This window comes from Lygodium microphyllum, chromosome 22 (genome assembly GCF_053477565.2).
Source record: "Lygodium microphyllum isolate KBCC chromosome 22, Lygodium_microphyllum_v1.1.10, whole genome shotgun sequence".
Taxonomy (NCBI): domain Eukaryota; kingdom Viridiplantae; phylum Streptophyta; class Polypodiopsida; order Schizaeales; family Lygodiaceae; genus Lygodium; species Lygodium microphyllum.
In genome coordinates, this window is record NC_141156.1 from 61,372,802 (window position 1) to 61,393,978 (window position 21,177).

Sequence of the window (21,177 nt, forward strand, 5' to 3'; positions counted from 1 at the left end):
GTACACTAGAAACCATGATTAGGGCTGCTATAAGAGTGGAGAGAAGGCTGGGTACTTCTCGTTCAAAAAGACATAAAGAGGATGATTCTTCAGGATCAAAGTCTGACACAGATTCAGATTCAGAATCTAAAAGTGATACTAGTGATGATGATAGTGAAAATAGTTCAGATTCAGAAAATGATGTCAGTGATTCTGATAGTGAAACTTCTCGTAGGAAGAAACACAGGAAGAGGAAGGAAAAGTCAAGAAGGAAGAAAACCAAAGACAGGAATGAAAGAAAAGCAGAGGAGATTAAACTAGATAGAAAGATCAAGCAGAAGCTGAAGGATTTAGGTCTTTCAGACACTAAGAGGAAAGAAAAATATTGTGAGATATGCCAGAGAAATGGCCATGAAACAAGGACATGCTGATACAATCCTAATGTTAGGATGCCACAGCAGATGCCAATGGGGAAGCCTAGGCTAAGGGCTTTGCATCCAGTTGCAGTAAATCAAGTTATGATTGACACAATACCTCAAAGACCTTTTAGGGGATCTGGAAGAATACAGGCAAGATAGCCTTGGGGAAATTTAAGAACACAGCAGCAAACTACTCAAACGAGAGCAAGCCATTATTGTGGAGGTCAAGGACACTTTGTGGGACCAAACTGTGAACTTTGGGCAAGGCATAGGACTGAGAGAGGAATGCCAGTAGCAAGTAACCGCAATGACGGGAGACCTGCAGGAGCATCTCATCCTACAGCATCCACCTGCCCCAGTTGAGCTGTTAGTGGAAGGGAAATATAGCAAGAAGAGGTTCAAGAAGGTCAAGAGAGGGGGTCAGGTAACTTAAATGCTGCAAGTATGCATATTCATTGTGATTGTTTTAATTGTATTAAAGTTGAGGATTGTCCTGATGAAGCTATGGTATTAGCGGTTACTAGAAGCCAAGCAGGCCAGAAGCTTGATTGGCAGGAACAAGAGGAAGCCAAGAGAAAGGTGACAAAGCAGGTCAAAAGACTGCAAAAAATTGCAGAGAAAGACAGATTTGAAGAGCTTGAGGATCAGGCAGAGTCAGGAACACTGTTTCCTGATGATCAGGATTAGTCTCCTGAAGATAAAGAATTAGGAAAATTTTAGGAGGGAGGTTTAGCAGAACTATTTTAGGCTCTAGCAAAGTGTTCCTTGCAATTAACATTGGATCAGATCTTGGATTTGATCCCAAGGTTCAAGGAGAAGTTACTCCTGAAGATCAGCGAAAAGTAGTAGGAGGTTATTGAAAGTACATCAGTTCAGGATCAAGTACTTCCTGACTATCAAGCAGTTATACCAACTCAAAAGGAGGTGGTAGATTATCAAGTGCCTACTATTCAAGCTGAATATCATGGGAAGAAGTTTGATGATGTCCTATTGGATGGGGGTTCTGGAGTTAATATTCTTTCTGAACATACATATTTAGCAACTAAGCAAGAAGAGTTGCTACCAGCCCCATTTCAGGTCAGGATGGTAGACCAGAGGAGGTTACAACCTCTGGGAATTCTCAGGAAGCAAGACATTCAAGTTGTTGGTCTGAAGTTCAGGGTAAGCTTTGTGGTATTAAGAATGTCAAAGATTGGAGATTCTTACAAGATGTTGTTGGGAAGACCGTGGTTTAAGTTGGCTAAATTGAAGCAGGATTGGGGGAATGATTATGTCTGTATACCATGGGGATTGAAAGAGATCAGATTATCAACCATTAATAAGGTAACCTTGAAGAGTTCTTCTCGACCTGTGGTAGCTCAGACTATTAATTTGGCTGATGAAGTGGAAGATGATGAGGAGGAAATGTTTCTTCAAGCAAATCCTTCTGTAGTTCTAGTGTTTGAAATTGATGTGGATAATATTATTCAGAAGTATCAAGATTCTTCAATATCTACAAGCTATAAAGTTTGGGACAATTCAGTGGTTCAATATGCAGGAGAAAACCAGTCAGGACAGCAACCTGAAGCATTTCCTAAAAGTCAGGAACAGCCTGATGTTCAGGAGAACTCAGGAAATGAAACTTATAATAGGATTCAGGATCAGGGCAGTAGTTATCCTGAAGAATTTCAGCCAGAGCAACTTGGAAATCAGCCTAAGGAGGTGGATAAATGTAGAGACAGTCCTGAAGTACTTGATGAAGAGGGAAAAAAAGCAATTATTCAAGCTGAGTTGAGATATGAGCATACCTTGAGAACATCTGCGAGGGTGGTAGAAGATGAGGTGCAGGAAGTCAATTTGGATCTTGAAGGGAAGGTTAAACTCATTAAGGTCAGTATTTTTGTGGAACAAGCGTTCAAGCAAAACCTTGTTCAGTTGTGCAAAGAGTTTCAGAATATCTTTGCGTGGGATTACACAGATATGAAGGGTTTTGATCCAGCTGTTTGTCAACATAGAATCAATCTTAAAAAAGATGCCAAGCCAATTGTTCAAAAAAGATATAGGATGAATCCCAATTATGCTAAGCAGGTCAAGGAAGAAATCGACAAGCTTCTGAGGGTGGGATTCATCAAACTAGTTAATGAGGTCACTTGGTTATCCCCTATAGTGGTGGTACCTAAAAAGAATGGCAAGATTCGGGTTTGTGTGGATTATAGGAAATTGAATGCAGCTACTATTACTGATCCTTTTCCTATTCCTTTTACTAATTCTCTTCTTGATGATGTGGCTGGTCATGAAATGTATAGTTTTCTGGATGGTTTTTCAGGCTACAATCAAATAAGGATGCATCCAGAAGATATGGATAAGACAGCCTTCATTACTGAATGGGGAGCATATGTTAGTACGGTCATGAATTTTGGACTGAAGAATGGGCCTCCTGAGTTTTAGGGAGTTGCTCATAAGACCTTTGGGCCATATTTGACAACTTTTATGAGGGTGTTTATTGATGATTTCTATGTTTTTGGCAGCACTAAAGATCATCTTCAACATCTTAGGTTATGTTTTGAGAGATGCAGAAAATTTGGCATGTCCTTAAATCCATTCAAATCAGTATTTGCAGCAAAGAGAGGAGTGCTATAAGGCCATATTCTCTCTGAGGAGGGCATGAGCATAGATCCAAGAAAGATTGCAGTGGTTCAGAAAGCTAAAGCTCCATCCAATGTGTAGGAAGTTATGAGATTTGTCGGGCAAGTGAAGTGGCATAGTAGGTACTTGAGGTATCTATCTCATATATGTGCTCCTCTTACTAATTTAACCAAAAAGGGGATGTAGTTTGTCTGGAGGGAAGATCATGATAAGGCCTTTGGTATTCTCAAGAAAATGCTTGTTGTAGCTCCTATATTGCAGCCTCCTGCATGGGATTTACCTTTCCATATTTTTGTTGATGCTTCTGATCTTGCTGTTGGAGCTCTTTTGATGCAAGATAAGGTGTCTAGATGGTATAGACCTATTTACTATGCAAGTCAAAGATTGAGTACTACTGAAAAGAATTATCCAGTGACGGAAAGAGAAGCACTTGGTATGGTGTACTCAGTTCAGAAATTTAGACATTATTTGCTTGGGAATCAGGCTATATTTCATGTGGATCATTAGGCACTGTTGTTCCTGATCATCAATAAACCTCAGTTTAACAGGCAGACTTGCTAGATGGATGTTGCTATTGCAGGAATTTGATTTCAGGGTTATTCATACTCCTGGGAAAGAGCATGTTGTAGTAGCTGATTATCTTAGCAGATTGGACAATGATGATATGGAAGCAAGAGTTCCTAATCAGCTGGCCTGATGCTGAACTTTTTGAAGTTCAGGCTATAGATCCTAACTCTTATTATGATCAGTTACTACATTTCTTACAGGAAGGAGTGATGCCTGCACACCTTACAGCAGATCAGAGAAGGAGATTAGCTTTGGAGAGTCGGTCCTTTCAGGTTATTCTGAATCTTTTGTACAAAAAAGGAGTTGATAATGTGTTGAGAAGGTGTGTTCCTAAATTTGAGCAACCAACAGTTCTTCATGAAGCTCATTCCGGACTGTCAGGAGGTCACTTTTCTGGAGAAATTACAGGCAGGAAAATACTACAAGCAGGTTTATGGTGGCCTACTATGTTGAAGGATGTTCATCAATATGCTAAGGAGTGTTTGCAATGCTTGAAGGAAGATCAACCTCTTGACAGGGATAGAATGCCAGATCATCCTATATTACCACTTGAACCATTTCAGAAATGGGGAATTGATTTTGTTGGACCTATCAAACCAGCAGTTAAAGGCACATGTAACAACTATATTTTGGTTTGCACAGACTATGCCACAAAGTGGGTGGAAGCACAAGCCCTCAAGGATAATAAAGTAGTTAGCGTGGCGAATTTTTTGTATACTAACATTATGACTAGGTTTGGATGTCCTATTGAGCTGGTCAGTGAGACAGGGGTAAACATTTTTTGAATCAAGTTATTCGGGACCTGACTGTTAGGCATATGATCCTTCATAAGAAGTCAACTCCATACCATCCTCAGGCTAATGGGCAAGCTGAGAGTTCCAACAAGATCCTACTCTGTATCTTGAAGAAGATCCTTGAAGATAACAGGAAGGATTGCGATGTCAAGTTGGATTCTGCTTTGTGTGCTTTCCGGACTGCATACAAGGTGACAACTGGATTAACACCTTTTAGGTTAGTGTATGGATTGGAAGCTGTTGTCCCTATGGAATTTGTGGTTCCCAATTTAAGAGTTGCTGTTGAATATAAGTTGGATCCAAAACAGTCAGTGCAGCATCGGATGGAACAACTCCTGAAGTTGGAGGAAGACAGAGTGTTAGCTGCTTATGTGTTAGGAATCACGCAGCAAAGGGGACAGGCTTGGGTAAATCGACACATCCGCAATAAAATTTTTGAAGAGGGGGATTGGGTAGTTGTTTATAATTCTCGATTGGGAAAATTTCCTGGCAAATTGAAGCTTAGATATGCTGGACCATTTATTATTCATAAAGATATTGGGCAAGGTACATTTCTGCTCAAAAAATTGCAAGGCACTATCCTGAAGCCTACGGTCAATGGTTTTTGGCTTAAAAGACTACTGCAACCTTATTATCCACCTGTTAATTTAATTTTTCCTGTTAATATAAGGGAATCAAATTGTGAAGGTTACATGTGTGAAGGGTCACTTGTGCATGATGTTGACATGACATTTGGCACACAACACAGTTCACTTGCAAAAGACTTGGACTTCACTTTTCAAATGGAGAAGGAAGCAGGCATTCTTCGTGATTCTCCTCTTTCTCCATCACCGTGTGCTGTGCACCCTATTCGTTCCGACATGACACATACATGCCGAAGTTTTGCCCGGAAGCTGGTTCTTCCAAAACATACTCGCCAAGAGGAGGAGGACGATGAGGAGTATGAGCTGTCGGAAGATGATCGGCCTGGTTGACACAAGGAGGACACGTCAACACCGATGTCGGTTTCTCAGCTATCAAGCCCAAGTGTTGTGAGTACACCGTTTGTTGATTCTTCCCTGGTTCTTGACGTGGATGATGCAGTTCATAGCGTTTGGCTGCAGGGCATTGGATTATATGCGTTTGCATGTTTGCCATGGTCTCGGTGGGTTGCCAATGCTAATGCATCTGCCCAATTAGACATGATGAGGCAAAGTTAGGGCATGATTGCAGGCCATTTGGAATTGACTGCTGCAGTGGTTGCACGGGTATTTGCATTACCCATGAATGAAAATCCAACTTTGTGGAAATGTAGTGATGAGCAGATGTATCAGGCCTTTGGGGAGCCTGCTGGTCCTCGGCATGTTTACATTTTGAAGAGAGTTGATGCTGTCCGAAAATTGCAGCTATGATGGTTTATTGAGCATTTCATGTTATTCATTAAAACTGACAACATAGCGCGAGAGACTTATGGTGTTATTTATTATGCTGAGAATGTGGGTATGCCAAATTGGGCAGGCTTGATGTTTGACAGCAGGCTTATGGCTGAGATTAATATCTCTAAGCCCAAGAAGGTTTTTCAGAAGTCGCATATGGGATGCTATTTGGCTGCTCTTTATGAGTATGCACAATCCAAATTTCCTGATATTGTTTTGGAGAATGTGTCTGATTCGAAACCATTCTCTTCAGTAGATAATGTAGTGCATGTTGATGATCAACATGTAGAGTCTGGTTCTCATCAAAAGGATGCTGACAGATAAGGTTTTTGCTGGCCAAGAGCAATAGAAGGCTATATATAGGGACTTGATGCAGGTCAGTTATGATGAAGCCTATGCTCGTAAAGTTGCCTTGGATTTTGTTCCAAAGGATTCTGTCTCTTTGGATGATGTAGCAATTCATGAAAATAAGGGTAATGAAGATTTTCTTAAGTCTACTGGGTATGGGCATGCTAAAAAGAAACCTAGAATTGGTAAGGTTTGGTTGAGAAGCATGCAGGAGCCTCACGTTCAGCAGCAGACTTTTTCTAAAGACCCTGTGGTATCTGCAGCATCTTTGGATGTTAAAGAGCGGGTAGATGTTGTTCAGTCCAGTGTTCCCTTGGTTCTAGATTGCTCTCGGGTGGATGAAATTGTTGTCAGTAGTGTGTCAAATGCTTGGACTGCTATGAAAAAGGTGATGTCATTTTTTGAGAAGGCTGACAAAAATAGTGCTCAAACTGCAGCTGAATGTAAACAGGTCAAGTTCCAGTTAGATTTTCAGCAGAAGCAGTATGATGCCTTGGTTAAACAGTTGAAGATTAAGCAAGATGAGTATGATGCTTTGCAAACAGAGTCTCTTGGCAAAATTGCAGCTTTACAACAGTTAGTGGATAATAGAAAAATGTCAACTGCTTTATTTGAGAAATGGACTCAAGAGTTGCAACATAAGTGTATGCATCAATTGCAAAGTTTTGTTGATATGCATGCTAAATTGCAGGTTGAGCATAAATTGTTGTTGGAGAGGTTTCAGCCTCTTAAACATGTTGAAGAGCAGATTTTGAAGAATTTGGAAGTAGATGTGGATGCCTCGGTTGTATTGAAGTCTGAATTTTCTAAGATGCAGCAAGCTTTGATTGGTGATGTTAGAAACAATTGGCAGCTAGTGATGGGAAAATTTGACACTTTGGTTTCTAGACCTTATAATATGCTTAAAAATGCTTTTGTTCCAGCTGAGTTTGATGCATTAATTCAGGAAAAGGATGCATTGCTTCAGCAAGTTGCAGATTTGCAAGCTGTCAAAGTGGATCTTACTGCTAAGTTGCAATATGCTTTGGATGAGAAGAGAAAAAGTGATGACTATGTAGCATCTCTTTTGCAGCAGAAGGATTTTAAGTTGGAAGATAGGGATGCTACTTTGGAGCAAGTTGTGTATGAGGTGCATGAAGAGATTAAGGTTACTAGTAGTAGATTTATTGAAGACTATGTTGCTGCACATTCGGAGTGTTAGATTTCTACTTGCACAGATATTATTCTGTACACTCCTAGTTGGTTTACTACTTGACTTTGATATGTATCTTCTTTTTGCTCATGGCATGATGTAATGACCTCTGCTAACACTTGGGATCAATTATCCAACTCCATAAGAGGACTATGAGTATCCTAGAGGGGCTCTACTCATGGTTGCTCAGTGTGGCTTGTCAAGGGGTGCAAGGCCTCTGGCAGGGCATAATTGTATTCTCTGGGTAATTTCTTACTTTGTATGCTTTCCGTTATATAGCTACATACTTGTGGGTTCGAGTCTTGACTGTCCCAGTCATCCACCAGGCTGTGCCAAGTGTTGAGGCTTGAATTGCACTATATTAGTACTTTTATACCTTAGTACTAGCATACATGTAGAGCCAGCACATGGAAAGTGACCTAAGATGTCATATGAAGCATTCAGGTTTTTACCTGACATGCAAGCACCTTCTTGACAATCAGGAGTTTGTGTCTTTTGTATTCCTGCGTGATGAGAACTGATGTCTTCTTCAGGACAGTGCCAAATTCTGGTTGCTTATGTTTGGTTCTAATAATGTGTATCTGTGTCCTGACTATTTGCGCTGTCTACTACAAGTTATTTGATCAGCAGTGAATATGATGATGATAAACTGTGTGATCGTTTTCAGGACAGTGGTTCAGCATTGATGAATATAATATGTAGTTCATGTTTGCATATTGTTCCTGAAGATTAAATGTACAAAATGGCTATAGTGTCAGGAAGTTCCCTGTAGTGCAAATTTCCTGCATTTTCTGTTATGATCCTGAGATGATTGGGAAAGTCTAGGTCCAAAGGAACTTCATGGATGTTTAATGATCCAAGTTCAATCAATTAATGTACTAAGAGTTGATAGGTTGGACCTCCTCTTAATAATCAAGGTGTGCAAGAACTGGCTTGTTGCTAAACAATTTTTGGCATTAGCACAACATGAAAATGCATGTAATTTCAATTAATACCTCTCCTTTAAGGCTTGTAAAAGTAGGAATGATCTATATTTATTATCTAGTCATAACAATAGAGATGGATGCTATTGACGTAACATGATAAACCACTTCTAATTTTGTTATCTATATGTTTTTAAAAATGCAAAAATATGTATATCACTCGGAGAGCATGTGCATTATCCACTTAAGTGGGGATAGTTCCTACTTGGGAAATCCTTAATTGTGTTAATTATTAAGGGACTTAGAAGTAACTTTAAACATGGAAGACTTCTTTCCTAGCCCTATTAGTGCTATCAAAACCTCTTCTTTATAGATTTGTAGCTATGTACCATCAGAATGCCAAGTTTTTGGGAGAAATTTGTCCTCTATGTCATTGCTACAACTTATTATTTCTAAGATTTTTCTCTTATATTTGTGTTTCAATGATTATCAAGAAGTTACCATGTCAAAAAGTAAGCAGTAAGCAAACTGCTCCACATGCCTCACCCTTTATATCCTTCTTTGTGTAATGATTTTCCTCTTGAAATTTATTCATTTTTTTGGCATCATGAAGCATTCAAGTAAGAGAATTTATTTGTTTCTTTTTCTTAATTTGATTTTGCAAAGCCTTTAAATGAGAAATATTGTTTTAAACCACATGTTGTTGAGCTTGTTTGTCATTGCTACTTAAAGTATTGATTGGCGTGCTTAAATATGTACATCTTTTTTGTGCAACCACTTAAATGGAATGATTTCAAAATGATTAGCCACTAATATACTTTGAAGAGCTAGTGGTGTTAACATGTGGCATTTACATGGGATTCTCCAAGGTGAGGATCACATGAACCTTAACAATTAATTTTCCCTATTATCTTGGCGTGATTAAATGCTATTTAACTACAAGGAAGTGTCTACAACTTTTTTGCACTATATCATAGTACAAATAACATAACATTTATCTTTAGACATGTTGAGGTTGGTTACACACCCAAATGACAAATGCCCAACCCTTGCTCAAAGTGTGGGCATGCCGTTTTTGAAATTGGGTGCAAACATGGGCACAAAGCCTTTATACACCAAAATGACATATTTTGCAAAAATGTAAAAACTAATGTGCTAATTAGCATTTCCCTTTAGGGCATATGCTTATACAATGGTGTGGTGACAAGGTGGTGCATGTCCCAAAAAAAATACCCATTGTTAACTTCAATTAATTGGTCCACTTAGCCTTGAAGTGTGTTCATATCTTCCTTTTTGAGAAAGAAGAGTTTATTTTAGAAAATTATAGAAAAATGATTCTCTCACTCTCACTCTCTCATTCTCTCTCTAAAAAGGGCAATGCTCTTGTGCGCGATAGTGCACTCTTATTTTTCCTCTTAAATATACCATTTTGTTGTGATGTATATGATACTATGCATTGGTATTTTATCCCACATTCAACCAGATATGCATTAAATTCCTTAGACATATGCTCCCCTCATCAGTCTGAATAGAAAGCATCGAATTTACAGCTTGACAAATTTTGAGCCATGCTAATCAAGTTCTTTGAGTACAAAAAAACTTAGAACTTAATGTTAAAACCATGTACCTAGAGTAGTCTTCAATGAAAGTCACAAAGTACAAGTAGTTGCCAAAACAAGATGTTTGCATGGGACCACAAAACATCATTGTGTACAAGCTACAATTTGCGACTCTCATTAAATGATCATTTGGAAATGGAGCATGCTAATTTTATCCGATCTGCAGCCTCATAAATGTTTTTTCTAGGTGGTTGAAGAGTATGAATGAAGACACCATATTAGATTTTTGCACGCATAGCAAACTAGTAAAATTTAGATGATTAAAATGTATATGCCAAAGTGTTGCATCTAAAATTGCATATGAATTTGCACCTATGTATCCCATGCTATCCATGTATTTTCCATTGTTATTGAGCTCATACAACGAATAATATAGGGAGCCAAATGTAATAACTATATCACCATAATAGAGATCATGAACTATATGACTATCATCAACAAACTTCACAATCAAACCAATCTTGGAAAGTGTAAAAACTAAGAGCAAATTCTTATTAACCTTTGGTACATGCAAACCAATTGCACGTATGAAAGTATTACCATTTACAATAACTAGCATGATTTTTTCCAACTCCTTTAATAGGATAATCAGAGTTATTGACACATGTCACAGTATTGCCTTTAGGAGTAGGCTCAAGAGAAGTGAATAGATTATGTAGAGAAGTAATATGCTTCACGGCACCATTATCAAAGTACCATACATATGAATCCATACCAAACATGTAAGAACCATATAAAGCAAATTCATAACTACGTTCTACACTAAATGTCCACTCTTTAATCTTGCACAACTTATCTAGATTCTGACTTAGAAGGAGAGGCATCTACAATAGTCATACTAGCCTCTTTCTTTTTTGCCTCTTTTGTAGCTAGTTTAGAATAGTCATTATTAATACAATCTTTTATCTAACAATACATATAAAACATCTAACTCTCTTTTTTCTACTCATCCTTATTAGCCTTCTTTGTTTAAATAGCAATTGCAAATTTTTGCTTACTGGTAGAAAATGCAACTTTTCCTTTACCTTTCTGACCAGCCACAAAATCTTGGTTTGCAAAATATAAAATGGACCTAATTTGCTAAGATTGTTCTTCTTGTAGAAAAATAGAAACCAACTCATGAAGTGGCAAAGAATTTGGATTGCCTTTCATCATCAAACAAAGAGTAGATGCAAAACTTTGATAATAATCAGAAAGACCATTGTGAATAGTTTGCACAAGTGAATTGTTTAGCAAGTTCTCATCTAATAGCCAATCTATTGCTCCTTAAGATATTTGATATTTGTTAAAAAAATTATCCATGGAATCACCTTCATCCATTTGTTTATTCTCTAATTGCTTACAATATGAGCCTTATTTATTCCTTGATACAAACATGTATAAGAGTATATCCTAAGCATACTTAGCTATCTTACATGAGTGAATATGTGCAACATTGATATACAAGCCTTATTTCTTCCTTGATACAAACATATGGAAATATATCAAAGCATCCTTAGCTATCTTACATGAGTGAATATGTGCAACATTGATATAAACCGCAATGATTAGAGACATGTCACTCTTGTTAGATATGATCAATGCCCCACCCTCATTAGGTGCTACCAATGATCCATGGTGCTCAATGTTGTAAGGTCCCCATTATGAGGAGAAGCCAAATGTGAGCCCGGACATTGGTTGAGTCTTGACTTGTATATCAGATGAGGTCTATGTGACCGGATGGCAAAAAGGTGACTGTTGTGGGTCTAATCTTTGGGTTAGACGGAGTGGTTAAGTTGGTAGCAACTCAAGGCGCATTGCATCGAGTTGCGGTGTAAGGGAGTTAAAAGGGGCCCCTATTGTGGGGTCCGAGGGCCGTGGAAGCGGCCCCTGGAGCTGGCCCCCCTGGCGGGGGTCCGAGGGCAGCGCCCCCGGCCCGATGGTAAAGGGAATATTCCTTGGCCGACTAGTGGAGACTCATATGGTAGGTCGGTCAACAGGCCGACCTAACGACCTTCGCGGGCTATAAAAGCTAAACCCCTTCGCAGCCATCTCTCACTCATCTTTCACCCAGTCAGAGTTGTTGTTCCAGCTAGCCTTAAGCTCTTCACCTATCTTCTGTCTAGATCGCCATCTAAGCTTCACACAGTGGAAGCGCACGGGTGGACAGAGCCATCTTTGTATCAGTTGTTTGAAGTTAAAGAATTTACTGATTCTCCTCTTATCTGTTGTGTACTCTCTATCTCTTTCTCAGATTCTGTTCACTGCGCTGTGTAATATTTTACAACTCTCATGCTTGATACATAAGACACTCTTAGTTGGACTATCCTCAAAACTATGAGCAATCAAGTATGCATATATTTTCTCATACCAAGTTCAAGGTGCTTGCTTTAGATCATTGAACAATGCTTTATTCAATTTGTTCACTTTGTTTTCTACCCCTTCTAAGCAAGACCATGCCACTAAAAGACACACTTCTTCATGTAACACATAATTCAAAAATGGAAATTTAATATCCAATTAACATGCATTCCAACATTTATGAGCTATGCATAAATGCCATGAATTAATTGTCATGTAGCAAGTGAGAGCAAAGATCTCATCAAAGTCAATGCCCTTCTATTAAGCATAAACCTTTGTCACAACTCTAACCTTATAATGATCCAACACTACCATTTGGCTTATGTTTCCACTTGTAAAACCACTTAGTACCATTGGTCTTTTTGTCAGGAGAGGCAAGTCACATAAGTATCAAAGTGCCATTTTTAACAATAATATCATAATGAGATTGCATACTAGACACCTAATTTTCTAAAATTTGTCTCTTTAGAGGCAATGGCTCAATCTCAGCATACATACTAGAAATGGCTAGTGCATATAACAAATTGATGCATATGAGAGTTGTAACAATGAGTATGACTAGATAAAGGTGCATCCAATTTACTATTACACAATATTTAGACTTACCATTTTAGTATCAATACTACTCAATATTTGCTCTCTTATCAACAAGTGCATCATTCACATTTGGATTAGAAATAGGTTGATATGTAGATTCATTAGAAAATTGCATAGCCTAAAAAACTACATCATTTAATGTTACATTTAACCAACCACCACTAAAAAAAGACAACAAAGTGGTATATGTATCACAACTAAACCCACTTGACTCAACTAAGAGTTGACCATAACCCCAAAAATTGCCACATAACTCCATGCTAACACTCTCCACTTCAATCGACTCATTGTATAGCCACTTTGGGCTTAGCTCTCGAATTCATTAGCTACCACATAACATCTCAAGCTACCACCATTGTGGCCACTCAAGAGCTCTTCTATGAAACTTAGACTTGAGGAGCCTCATGCTCACCCCCAACATGTATTCCATGCTTTCTATCCTTCACAATAAATAGCCCTCCTACTTCAATCATGCAACACAACTCACCTCATAGCCAATAGAGATCACCATAGCCAAGCACCCTATGCTGACAAGAAAGGAGAAGCATACACTTACCTAATAGGCTTCTTGAATGGGGCAGGAAGGTGAAAAAGGAGAAGAGAGCACAAAAATGGATTGTATCTCTAATTGCCAAATCATCTGCCAAAAAGACTCCATCCACAAATCTCTTTATTCCTTAATCCCAAATGGTGACAAAAGAGGGCGTGCCTAGCATATAAACTACTTACTGGACACCTTTTGCACTCCCTCGATCATTTGGGGGTGGTGTGTAACTGGCCTAAGCCTTTGAACCTAGCCTCTATGCTTACATGGCAAGCCCTTATGACTACATACTATGACAAGTCTTTGTTCATATCATGGTAACTAGTGGTCAAGCATTTTCTACACATTCACTAAACCTTAGAACCTAGCATATACTCTTATCATGGCAAACCCTTGTGACTTCACACCATGGCTAGTCTATGTTCTTATCATCATAGAAAAGCAGTAGTCAAATATTTCCTTTGTTTTCACCAAACTTTTAAACCTAGCCTCTACTTGTATCATGGCAAGCCCTTGTGATTCTATCCCATGGCTTGTAGTTGCGCTTATCATGGCAATATGTGGCCAAATATTTGCTTCAACTTCTCTAATCCTTTGAAAGTAGCCCCTCTATGCTTATCATGGCAAGCCCTTGTATTTACCCACAATGGCTAGTCTCCAAGCAAGCCCTTTATAATAAGTTTTTGATAGTTTTCCATGTGAGGAAAGGCTCTTCTCCTTGTTTTTACCTAGAGTATTCAACATCATGAGCTTTTGCGAGGGAGGGGTTGCATAGCTAGCCAAGTATGGTTGGGGGTGAGGGGTTATTGGTCTAGGTTAAGCTTGGGAGGCTAGTTAGGTGCCTTGGGGAGCAGGGAAAGAAAGAAAACATGAAGTTTTAGATGAATTCCCAATATAATTCTTGCAATTTGAATTACATCGGCATCATGAGCTTCTATGAGGGAGACTTGCTAGGTACAGTTATGGGTACCTTGTGAGGTGGGTGGGGAAAGGAGGCTGCCAACCTCTTGTGCAAAAGCTCATGATGTCATTGCGATTCACAATGTGGGAACTAGAGAGGGAATTTGTCTAAAACTTATTGTGAGCTTGTGTGATTTGGTCACTCTTGTTTTTCTAAATGTGGTAGATTTTAGGATGCCAAGACCCCCCATATGGGTGGAGCAAATGACGACTGAGCCAATCCCTGGGATTGAACCCGGAACGCACACAACACAATGCCAGTGTCAACCACTAAGCCCTTGAGGAAGTTGGCAAGTCACCCTTGTTAGCTTCTTAAGTCGATGACACACACGTCCCTAAGCCCGGTTGATGAATGGACTTGTCGCTGCTGAAGCAACGATCAGCTCCACCCATTTGCAGGCGTATTGGCGAGCACGAGGAGATCGTCTCTTTGGCCGTTCGATTGCGCCACTGTATCGACACCAGGGCCCTGCGCGATGGCAGGGCAGTGCACAGTTACATCGCCGAGTGCGCCCACCATCGACACACTTTCCTCGGGAATTGCCTCATTCAGCTTTATGGCACTTGTGGATGTGTCGAGGACGCACAGTCGAGCTTTGACAACATCCTGCACCCCAACCTGTTCTCCTGGAACATCCTGATCCATGCTTATGGCCTGAATGGATTCCTAGAGGGCGCCAGGGCTGTCTTTCACAGAGCACCTCGCCGTACAGCTGCGTCCTGGAACGCCTTGATCTCTGCCACCGTCCAAAATGATTGTTTCCAAGATGCTTTGGATCTTCTCTGCCAAATGTGGCTCGAGGCAGTGGTACCTGATGCAATAACCTTTGTCAGTACCCTGAGCGCTTGCACCAATCTCAGATCTCTGAGAGAAGCGCATAGGCTCCATTGTGCTATTGTTCAATTAGGTTATGAACAAGATGTCGCAGTTGGAAATTCTCTGATCAACATGTATGGCAAGTTTGGGAATGTTGAAGATGGGAAAAATGTTTTTTCCAGGTTAGTCACTTTGAACATTATAACTTGGACTGCCATCATTAGCAGCCTTGCACAGAATGGGGATGGCAGTGGGGCTTTGCACTTATTTCAAAGGATGCAGCTTGAAGGTATCACGACAAACAACATCACCTTTGTGTGTCTTCTTGATGCCTGTGCAAGCTTGGGAGCTCTCCAATGGGGAAAGAAGATCCATATGATTGTTCTGAACAGTACTTATAAACATGATATGTTAGTGATAAATGCTCTAATCAGCATGTATGGCAAGTGCAGGAGTACTTTCTTTGCTGAAAGCGTGTTTCGAACAATGACCTATCACGATCATGTCTCCTGGAATGCCATCATTACTGCATTCTTGCACAACAATTGCCCTGATTTGGCCTTGAATTTCTTTTGGCACATGGAAATTGAAGGCATATCACCAGACCATGTTACTTTTGTGTGTGCCCTGGATGCATGTGCTGGCTTGACAGATGATAATGAGGGCATGAAGCTCCATGCAATAGCTGTCATGGCAGGACATGACCATCAAGTCATTGTCAGCAATTCTTTAATCAGCATGTATGGTGACTGTGGCCGAGTTCATGAAGCATATAGTATATTTGACATACTGCTTGATCATGATATTGTATCATGGAATGCTATGATAACAGCTTTTCTTCAGAACGAGTATTGTGAGGAAGCGCTAGCTGTTTATGCAAAGCTGCAGCTCAAAGGTCTTGAAATCAATCAGATCACATTTCTCAGTGTTCTCAACTCATGCACCCAACTGGTAGCCTTGGAGAAGGGGAAGGAGGTTCACGATGCCATTCATAATCGCGGATACGGGCAGGATGTTGTTCTGGGAGCTGCTCTTGTGGAGATGTATGGCAAATGTGGATGTTTGCTGGCTGCAAAGGATGCCTTTGGGAAGATAAGACAACAAAATGTAGTATCTTGGACGATTATGATTGAAGTTCTTGCTCAAAATGGTGAAGGTATAGAAGCCTTGAGTCTACTTAGTCAGATGCTGTCCATTGGTCTAAAGCCAGACTCCATTACTTCTGTCTTCATAATAAATGCATGCACTAATACAGGCCTAATTGCAGAAGGTGTGCAATTTTTCTTATCAATGAGACAAGTCCTTGGCTTGGCACCAACATTTGATGATTATCTGGGCATGGCTGATTTATTTGGCCGTGCAGGCCTCTTAGATGCTGCGGAAGACATAGTCAACTTCATACCACTTGAAGATGTTTTTGTTGCTTGGCATTGTTTACTAGCCGCTTGCAAAATTCATGGTGATTTAAAGCGTGGAAATCGTGCTGCAAAGCATTGTTTTGAGTTGGAATCAAATTGTTGCATACCTTACATTACTCTATCAAATATCTATGCCTGCATCGACAATCTGGATGCTACATCTAGAGCCAGCAACTTTGAGGAGGTATGTGCTGTGACAACAGGGTGAGGCTCATTGGTTCTACAGTCAGACTTAAAGGTTTTTCAGACTGAAACAATGCCATGGAGGGGTTGAGCCTAACTTGCTACCACATTGAACACATGAGACCAGGTGGAGGTTGGATGAATGAGCGTGGGGATTAAGTTGCAGCTTTGTTTGTGAACTGACTCATGCTCAGATTCTTGGCTCAGGATTTTAAGTGTTAATATGATTGAAACGCTCGGGCTCATTGTGCACAGCCAGAGTCCATATCCAGTAAACCATACTAGAGGAGTGTTGTGAATGATTTGGTATGGTGTGGGTCTCTGACTGTCAATGCATTTGTGCATGTGTATATTAGCTGCCTGTAAGTTCTCTCCAAGCCAGCAGAGATACATTAATGCTACATTATATCTCTGGACATGTAAGAGATGAGGAACGATGAACTCTGGTGGCAGGATATGGCCACTCTGATTGATAGTCATTGCTCACTAGTGCAATGGCTATACAATGTCAGTGGTTGTGCTCTCCTATGTTGAGCGGACTAGTTGTTGGAGAGGTCTACCAGTTGCCTGCACATCTTGCTAGCCTGGGTGTCAGACTTTACCGGTCAAGAGCTCATGCACTGAAATTGCAACTGTTTCTCAGGTGTTTGAGAAAAGTGGATTAATAAGCTTATTAACACTTTTATACTTTGTTCTCCTCTTGTATCGGCTTGGTTGCAACATCGCTGACTAGAGAGGTATGCCACTTTTCTCTTTACACATGGCAAGAATTTCAAAAGAAGACTTACTGTTCAAAATTCATGCAACTAACTCCTATTCTCCATTGTATTTGTTGCACAGCATGGAGCAATCATGCCAGCGACTGGGAAAAAAGGATGGGACATTTAGAACATGAGATTTGCCTATGCATCTGCTTCATTAAATCTGTCAATTTAAATTCTGGTTCTGTGCATTTTATCTATCCTTTCTTTTTTTGCAGCTTCTAGTCATTGCTGAAAATTTTACCTGCTTTTTTGATGTTTGGCAGAGGACAATTGTATGCAATGATCCCTTAGCAGGCATTTTCCTGCATTTGTGTTGACTGTTCACAGGTTTTTTGCTCGACCCTTGCTAATGGTCACAAATAACATGGATAATTGAGCTATGAGAAGCATGTTGTTGCCTGTGCCTTTCCACTTCGCATCGATGTATGACCCACCCATTCCAGGGTTTTGCCAACTGGTCACTTAGCTGTCTTATCTTTTTATGTGCACGTCAAAATGGAAATGATCTTTGTGTGCCTGGAACCTGTCCTAGAAAATTCTCACATTTCTGACTAAACATTGGTTGTCTTCAGATATAGAGTTTTTTCGTATGCTTAATGAACAGGACTATTGTCTCTGACCAAATCCAAATATCGTTAAGCTGTAAACTGGATAACAATTATCAGGCATTGAAGTTTACCTCTGTGATTCATGCTTGTATGGGTGAAAGTTACCTGCTCGAAGGTTAGAATAATGACGACCCAGATGCAATGGTGAAGAATTATCTGCAATGAAGTCAAAGAAGGTGAAGGACTGGGCTATGAGTGGCCCCTTTTTGCTGCTGCACTCATGCATGCTCCAGTGGAACTGTAGTCTTTTTTCGTTTTGTCTGCACCTGAGATGCTGGATAGCACCACCTATTGATGATGATCTTGTTTTGTTGTGCTTTGTATATGCAGGTGTTGAGTAAAGGTGATAGAGGTGGTGTTGAGTTGCTTGATCCAGCTCACTATCAGGGACCATTTTAGGATTTCTTCTGGCCTGGGCCCTATTTTGGCCATTTCTAAAGATCAGGTAACTCAATTTACGGTGGAACTGATAGCTGGTCAGCCAGTTTTGTGCTCTCCCTCCAGAGAATATGAATCAATAGGATCTCAAAACAAAGATGAGCTTATTTACGGTCACTTAATGGGCAAGTATGAGTAAGGTCTTCATCTTTTCATTGAGCTTCTCAAGGCACGTGTATTCAATTGGGCATTTTTGCACAAGTTTCATCTCAAGCACAAGGATCAAGTCATCACATTGTAGCAGACATACCTTCAAAGTTCATGATTGAAATTAAAGAATTAATAAAGTTAAAGAGAGAATTGAGAAAGGAGAGGTCAATAATATTACATGATGAAGTTGTAATTTAGAGGGTCTCTCCTAGGAGATAGTATGCAATCTCTCAATGGTTGCAATACTATAGTATATGATTAAGATGAAAATGACATAGCTCTCTCATGGGCTTCAGTACTATGGTTATGATTCAAATGGAAATGTGATAGAAGGAATCCTTATTGATCTCCTCTCAACATACTAATAGCTTAAGTAAGAGCAACTAACCTATAGCTTACAAGTGGCACAAATGGTCAATGAGGTAAAATGTGTAAACTAAGTTGAGGCCATCAAATATATAGTGGTTACACCACTGGTAGAGGATAGACCTTCCCTCTTCTCAATATGACTCTTATGCCCACTTTATTAGGCTTCAAGGAGGAAATAAAGCAAAATAAAAATAAAAGCCTTCAATTTCCTTGATAGAGTTAGCATTAGAAGTAAGAGAAAAAAAAAGATTCAACCCTATCCCAAGTGGTTACCCATTTAGCTCAATCCAATGAACTTATGACAGTTGCTTGGAGATTAATCTAGCCTTGGAAGAAGAGTAACTAACATACGGTCTTAGCTAGAGGTGAGCTAAGGTTGAGAAGGGACTAAGATACTGAGTAATTTGTTTGATTTTAGGACATTGTCAAGCATTTTTGTGAAAAGTCGAAACTCCTACAAAAACATTAGATTGATAAGATATTTTGTGGCTTAGCCAGGTTGTGGCTTAGGACATTGTCAAGCATTTTTGTGAAAAGTGAAAACTCCTACAAAAACATTAGATTGATAAGATATTTTGTGGCTTAGCCAGGTTGTGGCTTAGGACATTGTCAAGCATTTTTGTGAAAAGTGAAAACTCCTACAAAAACATTAGATTGATAAGATATTTTGTGGCTTAGCCAGGTTGTGTGATAGATTGGTTTGTATTTTGTAGTTGGATATTTTGTGTTTGTTTAGCTCAAGAATTATTTTTGTAATTTAATTTGGATTTTTGAGTGTGAAAACTTGATAGCCTTGGTTGAGATTGGTATTTTTTTTGGACAGGTTAGAGTTTGCTAATAGTTGTTGATCTTGTTGAAACATGTATATTTTTTTGCTTAGACTCTTGCACATATCACGGGGATTATGGGTTCACAAGTCCTTTATGTTGCACTTATTCAATATACTGCACTCGAGAGTTGTTTCCTAATTTTATTAATTACTTTCATGCCATGGGTTGGATTGATGCATGATTTGCACCATCGTTGAGTATTAGTATGGTATGATGCTCGCTATAGCTATATGCAGTACATCTTAGTTGCATGCGTACTTGAGAGAGCATATTCATTGTACATGCATTGTTTCTTACACGTATGAGAGTTAGGACTTTTATTACCAAGTTAGGAATCTCTTGTTGAGAGGAAAGGTGATTGGGTGAATTTAAGGGTTGTGATGAATGATGCCTCTAGTTGTGAGATGAGTTGTTTTTGTGGTCAATATATCAAGGACTATTATTTTCTTGAGAGATTGTGAGATTTTGGGTGGGTAGACCGGAGTACAATAATTGTCTTGTTGAGTGTTGAGAGGTGAGATTAAGGATTTAATTAAGGAATTGTGTTTACATATTGCATGATGCATAGACACGTAGATAGTCTAGGTATTCCAATTACCAATGCATCCATCTTTTAGCGTGGAGCATCACTTGTTTGCATAGCATGGATTAGATGTTGCATCTCTTCTCAATTCATGTTTGATTGAGCACAATATACATTTTTAAAGCCTGTTCTTTAGGACAATTTGCATGATTAAAAAGTAAGTATATAAGAAAATACAAGTCTGAAGATTCAAAGAGGGGAGTTAACACAAGGTAGAGCTTTTGATCTTGGAGAAGAATTTTTTGATTAAGACTGGAGTTGGTTACATTGGTTACCATATTCAAAGTTGGATTGTGTGTTTTTTTTGGAAAGCTCTTTTGAAGATGGATAATGATTATCATGCCAAGAAAGAGAAAGAAGAATGTGATCATGAGGATACTATGAAAGGAGTAGAGGCTGTTCCTTACCTCTTTTCTCTCAAAATGGTTGTGAAAGATTATGAAGGCAATGTATATACCAAAGGGAAAGCAAGGTGTAATGAAGTTCTCATGATTGGTAAGTATGTAATAACTTGGAGCTACTACTTAAACTCGATATCAAAAAATTTGGAAGAAGCATTTTTTCATGGTTGTTACTTTGAAATTCAAATTGGAAATTATGGAGTAGTTAGAGTTATATAGCTCTTTGGTGTGTTATGGATTTGAGCTACCCAAATAGTCAAAGTGCCTAAAATCGAGTTGTAAGATTTCGAGATA

General features: G+C 39.3%; 2 protein-coding genes across 4 annotated transcripts; both read left to right on the forward strand.

Moving 5' to 3' along the window:
* Positions 1-705: 705 nt before the first annotated feature.
* LOC148017207 (uncharacterized) lies at positions 706-5,358 on the forward strand. The gene is made up of 7 exons (XM_087662726.1): positions 706-822; positions 1,248-2,774; positions 3,285-3,518; positions 3,604-3,699; positions 3,791-3,912; positions 4,404-4,930; positions 5,072-5,358. Exons 1-7 carry the CDS (start codon positions 706-708, stop codon positions 5,356-5,358), a joined length of 2,910 nt encoding a protein of 969 aa, XP_087518852.1.
* A 9,283-nt stretch (positions 5,359-14,641) lies between these two features.
* Positions 14,642-19,009, forward strand: LOC148017208 (pentatricopeptide repeat-containing protein At1g03540-like). 3 transcript variants are annotated; one of them, XM_087662890.1, is made up of 4 exons: positions 14,642-16,295; positions 16,407-17,477; positions 17,581-18,288; positions 18,443-19,009. In XM_087662890.1, exons 1-2 carry the CDS (start codon positions 14,675-14,677, stop codon positions 16,763-16,765), a joined length of 1,980 nt encoding a protein of 659 aa, XP_087519016.1. In that variant the 5' UTR covers positions 14,642-14,674; the 3' UTR covers positions 16,766-17,477; positions 17,581-18,288; positions 18,443-19,009. The 3 variants fall into 3 exon arrangements, with proteins under 3 accessions (XP_087519016.1, XP_087519015.1, XP_087519014.1); XM_087662889.1 differs by having other exon boundaries at positions 14,642-17,477; positions 17,581-17,831; positions 18,214-18,288; positions 18,443-19,008; XM_087662888.1 differs by having other exon boundaries at positions 14,642-17,477; positions 18,443-19,007.
* Positions 19,010-21,177: the final 2,168 nt, after the last annotated feature.